Source organism: Papaver somniferum, chromosome 4 (assembly GCF_003573695.1).
Source record: "Papaver somniferum cultivar HN1 chromosome 4, ASM357369v1, whole genome shotgun sequence".
NCBI lineage: Eukaryota > Viridiplantae > Streptophyta > Magnoliopsida > Ranunculales > Papaveraceae > Papaver > Papaver somniferum.
Window position 1 is genome coordinate 30,565,741 of NC_039361.1, and position 8,922 is coordinate 30,574,662.

At 37.1% G+C, this 8,922-nt stretch overlaps 1 protein-coding gene across 1 annotated transcript; it reads left to right on the forward strand.

Annotated features, from left to right (window-relative positions):
* The first annotated feature begins 269 nt into the window (after window positions 1-269).
* LOC113272272 lies at window positions 270-6,721 on the forward strand. The gene is made up of 8 exons (XM_026522134.1): window positions 270-470; window positions 1,358-1,471; window positions 1,682-2,731; window positions 2,996-3,376; window positions 3,489-4,274; window positions 6,238-6,321; window positions 6,374-6,456; window positions 6,661-6,721. The coding sequence occupies exons 1-8, from the start codon at window positions 270-272 to the stop codon at window positions 6,719-6,721; spliced, it is 2,760 nt and encodes a 919-aa protein (XP_026377919.1).
* The last annotated feature ends 2,201 nt before the right edge of the window (window positions 6,722-8,922 follow it).

Sequence of the window (8,922 nt, forward strand, 5' to 3'; positions counted from 1 at the left end):
TCTCAAACGTTCAGCTTCTTTTGTCTACAAATGTTCTTTCCCACTTAACATGATGAAAAACAAAAAAGGGTCTTACATTTGAGGTGCTCTTCGTCCTACTTTCACTACTGATCTTCTTAGTTCAGGTATGCATATGTATTTTCAGTATCATTTTCAGCCTTTAGATCATGTGTTTCCTTTCTAACTTGTGATGTTTTTCTGCAGAGTTCCTTGATCCTGATATGGAGGAGGTGGAGCTGTATGACAAAGAAGAATAAATAGATGTCATGATGAAGAGATGGTGTGCTAAAGAGCTGAAAGAAGGTATTGATCGGTTGAAGATCAGCTTGCCTGGGTTTGGAAAGGATGATATCAAAGTCATTGTAGAGGGAACCTCTCTTGTTATCACTAGTCTTCTCGGTAAAGAAGAGGAAGATGAAAAGCCTGCTGGAGATTTTGTAAGTGTTGGTCCAGATGTTAATGAAGATGATGTGAACAGTACCGGTATAATTTTCGATCTCGATCTGGATTTTGATGACCTCAACTTATAGGAACTGAAAGCTGAGATGAAGAATGGACTTTTCAAGATCTCAATTCCTTAAAAGGTTGAGGAGAAGAATGTCATCCTTGTAACGGTTGCTGAGTAGTCTATCTGGTCAGTACTGTTCTAGACGAAGAAAAGGCGGTGGTTGCTAGCTGTTCATGGTTTTTAGTATCTGTTGTTTTATTTTTGGTTGCATGAAAATTTTCCTTCCTGGTTTTTTTTCTTCTGATAGGTAAAAAATTTCCTTCCTAGTTATTGATCATATGTATTTGTTGGAACAAAGGAGAATATTTGGTTTCTCTATTTATGATTGGCTTACACTGCAAGAAAATATTCTCTAGATATGTTGCTATCTATACGAATATGTGGCATCTATAGGATATATATATATATATATATATATATATATATATATATATATATATATATATATATACGTCTTGTAAAACCTCCATTGATAATAAGAAACCCTAATCATTCTTCTCCCGTGGACGTAGGCTATAGCCGAACCACGTTAAACTGTGTTTCTTCTTCAACCTGTTTAGTTAACAATACATACCCTGCATCACACATTGTTTAACTGCATAACATCTTATGCAGATCCAACATTGACTGCATGATAAGTTATGCATTGTTTAGAGTATCTGCATAACCTGGTATGCATAACTTGTTAGTTAACAACATGGTATCAGGGGATCGTTAACGATCCTGGACATTTCTCTGTAATCAAGTTTCGTTTCTCTGTGTGTTTACTATGGCACAATCAGATCATAATACTAGTTTGCGTTTAACCTCTGTCTTGCTGAATGATGTCAATTATGCCAGCTGGTCTAGGCTGCTGCTCTTGCTCTTGGGGGTAAAAGAAAATATGGGTATATTGGTGAGAATAGTACTTGTCCAGATGCTAAAGATCCAAAGTATGAAGATTGGATTGCTGATGATCAACTGGTTCGCACGTGGCTGCTCCAGTCGATGGAACCACATATTTCTGAAATTTTCTCGTTTTCAGAGTCTGCAAAGGATTTGTGGAAGTCTGTTGCTAGTCTGTATGGCTTACGGAATAATGCTGCTCGGGTGTTTGAGCTGAAACGTGAGATTGCTGAGGCTGCACAAGGTACGAAAAGTTTTACTGAGCATTTTGGTTATTTAAAAAAGAAGTGGGATGAACTGAACACATATCGTCCTCATACAACTGATGCCAAAATTCTCTTGAAGAGGGTTGAGGAGGATAAAATTTTTGATGTGCTCAGTAGCCTCACATCAGAGTATGAATCTCTTAGAAGCACTATTCTCATGAGTGCTGAATTGCCAAGTTTGTCTAGTGTCTGTGCGACTGTGCAGCGTGAAGAGACACGTAAGAAAGTTACGAATCCTGTTTCTAAAAGCATTGTAGACCTGGATGCTGCTGAATCCAGTGCTCTTCTGAGCTCCAGAGATGATAAACGCAGAGCCATACCATTTGATAAGGACAAGAATTCTCGTGCTAAGGGTAAGAGAGAAGTTTTTCATTGTGATCATTGTAATAAAACTGGTCACACCAAGGATCGTTGTTGGGATATTTATCCTCATCTTAAAGTTAATTTTGATAAAAATAAGCTTGCTCTAGCTCCTGTAGCTGATAATTCATCCTTTACTATAGACCAGTTGAAGGATTTCTTTTACCAGTTGGGTAATAAGAATGAGCGCAAGGCCAACCATACTTCAGGTAACCTGCTAGCCTTTCTTACTACGCCTTTTTCCAACCGCCATATTTGGATTACTGATTCAGGAGCTACATATCATATGGTAAATGATCCTTCGTCAGTTCATGCAGTTATTCGCAGCTCTCATAAAAATGTGTCTGTTGCTAATGGCTCTACTTCTCCTGTGATGGGCAGTGGGAAAGTGCATTTTTTTCCAGATTGTCCGTCATCTAATGCACTTGTTGTTCCCTCGTTTCCTACTCAGTTGTTTTCTGTTGGTCAAATCACTAATTCTCAGAATTGTGATGTTACATTTACCCCTACCTCGGTCATCTTTCAGGATCGAAAGACGAAGAAGACGATTGGTAGAGGCATTTTTTCTCATGGATTGTACCTGTTACGCTCTAGTGACATGGCATGTCTCACTCAAAGATCAACTCCGCAGTTTCTTTATCATCAAAGACTTGGACATCCTTCCAGTCGTGTTTTGTCTAGGATTTTTCCGACATTTTCTGTTCAATCTCAAGTCTGCGATGTTTGCCAATTTTCTAAACAATCTCGTTTTCCATTTTCTAACTCTGTGACTCGAGCTACAATGCCCTTTGAATTAATTCATTCTGATTTATGGGGTCCTGCTCCAATTGATGCTTATGATGGGTATAAATATTTTGTTATCTTTATAGATGATTGGTCACGTGCTACATGGATCTATTTACTCAAATCCAAAACTGAAGTTTCATCTGTATTTGCGGATTTTCATTGTATGATACGCAACCAATTTGATGCACAGGTTAAAAATTTTAGATCAGATAATGGCACTGAGTTTGTCAAAGTCCCTCTTCCAGGTTATTTGCGTAGTCATGGTATTATCCATCAAACTAGCTGTGTTGGTACTTCACAGCAAAATGGTGTTGCTGAAAGGAAACTTCGTCATATTTTGGAAACAACCCGTGCTCTTATGATTCAGATGCATGTTCCAAAGAAATTCTGGTCTCATGGTTCTCTGACAGCCACTTACTTGATCAATCGTCTGCCTAGTCGTGTGCTTGAGTTCAAATCTCCATTAGAGGTTTTAAAACATCATCAGCCTGGCATTTCTCATCACAGAGTTTTCGGTTGTGTTTGTTATGTACATTTACAGGCTAAGCATCGTGATAAACTGGATTCACGGGCAACTAAGTGTGTGTTCTTTGGTTACTCATCTACAAATAAAGGATATATTTGTTATCATCCACCCACTAGAAAGCTACATATTTCTCGTGATGTTGTGTTTGATGAAACAGTGGCTTATTTTCAGTGTGATTCTGGCAGTCGGTCTCAGGGGGGGTTATACATATTTGGCACCACTTCCAGTTATTAATGAGATACCTACTGCAACAGCTTCCCACAGAGATAATGGTGATGGGGTAGAGTTGGTGGACGTACCTAATGCAGTGTTGGATGTGCATAATGAAGCAGTTCATGAAGAAGCTTCAGACAATAATGTTAGTGTTACTGATGATAATACAAGACTACAAGATGTGCCGCATCAAGTTCCAGAAACTGAGGTTATGGTTCCACAAGATCATCAACCAGTGGTACCAATTGTCAGAACCTCAAGTCGTGAGAAGAAGGCTCCAGAGAAATACAAAGATTTCTTTACATATCATTCCGCTGCGTATCCTATACAAGCACATTTAACTTATGATCATGTAGGTTCTTCACACTCTGCATTTCTAAGTGCTATATCCAGTCATCAAGAACCTAAAAACTACAATGAAGCAAAGTCTAATCCAAAATGGAGGGCACCAATGGAGAATGAGTTACGTGCCTTAGATGTAAATAATACATACAGTATTGTCAAGTTTCCTTCCGGGAAGAAGACTGTTGGATGTAGATGGGTGTACAAAATTAAATACAGAAGTGATGGAACTGTTGAGCGTTATAAGGCAAGATTAGTGGCAAGAGGTTTTACTCAGAGATATGGAGAATACTACACAGAAACCTTTGCACCAGTTGAAAAGATGAATACGTTTAGTGTTCTTATGTATCTTGCAGTTAATAAAGATTGGAAATTGTTTCAAATGGATGTGAAGAATGCATTCTTACAAGGTGATCTAGAAGAAGAGGTGTATATGAGTATACCACCTGGACACCCTCGAGAAGGAGAGAGCAATATGGTTTGCAATCTTAAGAAGGCAATATATGGTTTAAAGCAATCACCACGTGCATGGTATGCAAAGCTAAGTTCAGTACTCATCCAGAATAAGTTCAAAAGGAGCTCTGCCGATTCTTCCTTGTTTATTAAAAGAAGTAATCTTGGTACAAGTATAGTTCTAGTGTATGTTGATGACCTTGTGATTACAGGAGACAATCAACAAGAAATTAGAAATCTTAAAGCAATGCTTCATTCCAGATTTGACATCAAGGATTTAGGAATACTGAAGTATTTCCTGGGATTAGAAGTTGCTTACTCAAAGAAGGGTATTTTTCTGAATCAAAGAAAATATGTGTTGGACCTGCTGAAGGCTACAGGAAAAATGGGAGTAAAGCCTTGTGATACTCCTACATAAAATGGCAACAAACTTGATAATGATGGTGATGTGTTAAGTGACATTGGGTCATATCAAAGGTTAGTAGGCAAGTTAATTTATCTCACTGTTACCAGACCTGACATAGCAGATGCAGTAAGCTTAGTCAGTCATTATATGCATACACCTCGTGTTAAACATTTGAATGCAGTAACTAGGATTCTACAGTATTTAAAAGGATCACCAGGAAGAGGAGTTTTGATGAAAAAGAATGAAGCCTATTCAATTTCTAGCTACTGTATAACAGCATATTCATATGTTGATTATGTTGGATGTCCAGTTGATCGTAAATCAACAACAGGGTATTGCATATTCTTTGGTGGTAATCTGGTTACATGGAGAAGCAAGAAACAAAATGTTGTTTCTCGATCAAGTGCTGAAGCAGAATACAGAGCCATGGCTTCAACAACATGTGAGATTGTTTGGCTGCGAGCATTACTTAAAGATTTGGGTTTTCTGTCACCTCAGCCAGCTAAGATGTTCTGTGACAATCAAGCAGCGATACAAATCGCATCAAATCCCACCTTTCATGAGCGTACAAAGCACATAGAAGTGGATTGTCATTTTGTTAGAGAGAAGGTATTGGCCAAAGTAATATGCACTCCCTTCGTTCGTAGTCATCAACAACTGGCAGATGTTTTTACTAAGGGTTTACCTGTCAAGCAATTCAATAGAATTCTATCCAAGTTGGGCTCCATTGATATCTTCGCACCAACTTGAGGGGGAGTGTTGGAACAAAGGAGAATATTTGGTTTCTCTATTTATGATTGGCTTACACTGCAAGAAAATATTCTCTAGATATGTTGCTATCTATACGAATATGTGGCATGTATAGGATATATATATATACGTCTTGTAAAACCTCCATTGATAATAAGAAACCCTAATCATTCTTCTCCCGTGGACGTAGGCTATAGCCGAACCACGTTAAACTGTGTTTCTTCTTCAACCTGTTTAGTTAACAATACATACCCTGCATCACACATTGTTTAACTGCATAACATCTTATGCATATCCAACATTGACTGCATGATAAGTTATGCATTGTTTAGAGTATATGCATAACTTGTTAGTTAACAACAGTATTTTGTCTTTTCAAATTTCTTTTCATCATTCCTGCTAGTTGATGAGAATATTCAGAGATGCAGCAAGCTTCCATTAAAATACAGTGCTTCAGGGATAGAGCTAGCTAGTTGTGTTGGGAACTGGTGTTATATTTGTTTTGTTTTATCCGTAGTAGTAGCTAGAGTCTAAAATTTCAGAATTCGTACACTGTGATTGTTTGATAGAGCCTAGAATGTCTAAGCTGAAAAGACACCTTTTTCAGTAAAAACCCTAAAACCTATCTTTTCTATGTCCTTGCATGGATGGTCAGACTCAGGGTTTCAGTTTTTTCACATGGACGGTGATGCTTTTAAAAATGGGTTTCTGCAGTAGTATCTTTTCTATCTGTATTCAATAGTTGCGCTTTCTTGCCCTTAAGCTTAAAATGGTAATGCTCAAGCCTCAAGACAAAGCAAGAGTCAGTAACAGCAACATAGACCTGGTAATTGCAAATTCAAATTTTGAATGACTGAAAAATATTACTTGACTCACAGGTAACAGCAACACAGACCTTGTGTACTACTGAATTGAAAGAAACAATGTGGTCACCAAGCATCCACTTGAAATGCCATTACAGGTGTGTGTCCAAAAATTAACAAGGAAATTCAAAATTTGGTTTTACATTTTGTCCAAAAGCCTGGAATGGCAATGGAAATTTACAAAAGCCTACACCAAAGGCTTGAATCATCAGTAGCTATGTCCTTGGATGGTCAGACAAGGTGAGGTTTTTACCATGGACGGTGATGGCATGCATGATGTTAAAATGGGTTTTGTTCTGTAGTCTGTGGTTAAGATCAGCTTTCTTGCATGCCCTTATTCTGGATGAAAGCTTAAAATGGTAAAGGTCAAGCCAAGACAAAGGCCACTAGTAACCTGTAAAAGTGAAGTAGCACCAATATGGTCATTGTAAATTCAAATTTTGAATATTACTGAAAAAGTATTACTTGGCTCACAAGATGATGATAACTCACGGGCTTGTGTAATGAATTCAGAGACATAGTGTTTGGTGGCACAACCGTTGTCCACCAATTAAACATCGGAAGTATCCTTGCAAGAAGAGATTGCAACGAAACGCTTCATTTGTACCACTCGACGCCAGTGGCATTCTTGCCAAAATGTCAGTGCCATACATTTCTAGTTTCCTTCATTTTCAGGGAGAAACAAGTTTGTTATAAAGTGTAATAAGCATCACAGGTACATGATTCTGTATATTCTGATCAAAAAAATACATGATTCTGTATACCAATCATCATTGAGGACGTCCCAAATTCACCATCGCTAAGCAAATTTAGGAATGTCACATTAATGTCTTCAGAATCCAGAAAATTTAGTACTATAACGCCATTCTCAATGTCACAGGTCAAAAATCTTGGCCTTGCTTAGCTTGCACCAATGTGCTTACATGTTTTGATTCACCCAAAGCATTACCTTCAACTTGTAAACCCAATGGTGTTGGCCAGCAAAGAGACGAAGAATTTATTGAATACATACAATTTCCTATCATCACACTACATTGGTCATATACATTATAAAATGGAGCCCAAGAAAATGTAACAATTAGTAGTCACCGGGAAAACTTGTCGGCGGTGATTGGTTGATCAGAAAATTCATATCGTGTAGAATCAAAATCAAAGAGAAACTCATTTACCATTCTCCATTCTGATAATCATCATTACCAGCCGGTATCACTTCTGACCTCTATTAATTCATCATCTAAACTCAACATATGAATCCCACCAGGATTTATGAATACCAGGCCCAAAATAACAATTTATCAAAGACTCCAAGAAAACCCCTCTTTTCTTTTCAGCTCCCAATTCTTTTTCAACTTCCGGATACTGATCATATTTTTGATGAATTATTCGACGGTTCACCATTATCGTTATTAACAAATCTAATAACTAGTTATTTCTGTAAGCAAAGGGTTTTAACCAATGTCAATGTGAACAAATTTGTGATCATCATGTAACATCATTGCTAATAGGAGGAAATCAACTAAAAAAAAATCTAAGATGCAGCATTGTAGAAACCAAATTTTAACAAAATAAATGGACCAGATACGCAATGAGAATCAAAGTGAAAAGGGGACAAAGAAAATGGTAGTTACTAGTTTGGATTTCAGAATGGATGAGCCATGTTGATTAGTCTACTCTACTGTTCTTGGGTTTTATCACATACATAGAGAAAGATAGAACAAACTTAAATTTCATTCAAAGGGAATAAGTGATTTTACAACAGAGATTTAAGCTCCTAGTCTCCTCCTACCAACTCATTCTTGAAGATGACTCATGTACCAAGCCTAATTTTCTTGTGAGCATGGAAGTTCCTGATCATACATATTTTACATTCCATAAAGTTTGTAAAATGACTCCCATGGAGTACTCACTGTCCTTTGGACTAAATTTTGGTAGTAAAGATCAACAATTTTGGCTATTAACAGTAAAAAATTTATTTGCTGAGAAAAAATAAGAGACCAATGTCAATGTGAACAAATTTATGATCATGATGTAACAACATTGTTGATGGGAGGAAATCACCTCAAATCTATGAACAAATCTAATAACTAGTTATTTATTTAAGTTCATAATCACAAAGCAAAGGGTTTCAAGTAATGAATGTCAATGTGAACAAAATGGGCTACTTAAAACACCACAAGTTTGTGATGAAAAATGGATATCCCGCTGTATTGTTTGAAACCAATTTCAATGTGATTATCATGTAACATCATTGCTAATAGGAGTATCAAAAACACCCAAATCTTTACAAAAATTGATTGAAGAATGTTAACAGAACAAAATGACCTCATACTCAAATGAGAATCAAAGTGAAAAGGGGGACAACAAAAAGGGTAGTCACCGGTTTGGATTTTAGAATGGATGATGAGCCATGTTGATTAGTCTACTGCTATATCACATACAAATTACAGATACAAAATAAAAACTAGATTCCATTCAAAGGAAATAAGTGTTTTCACAACAGAGATTCAAGCTGCTAATCTCCTATTACCAACTACTATTACTCTTAAAGTTCAAGAACTAGTCCT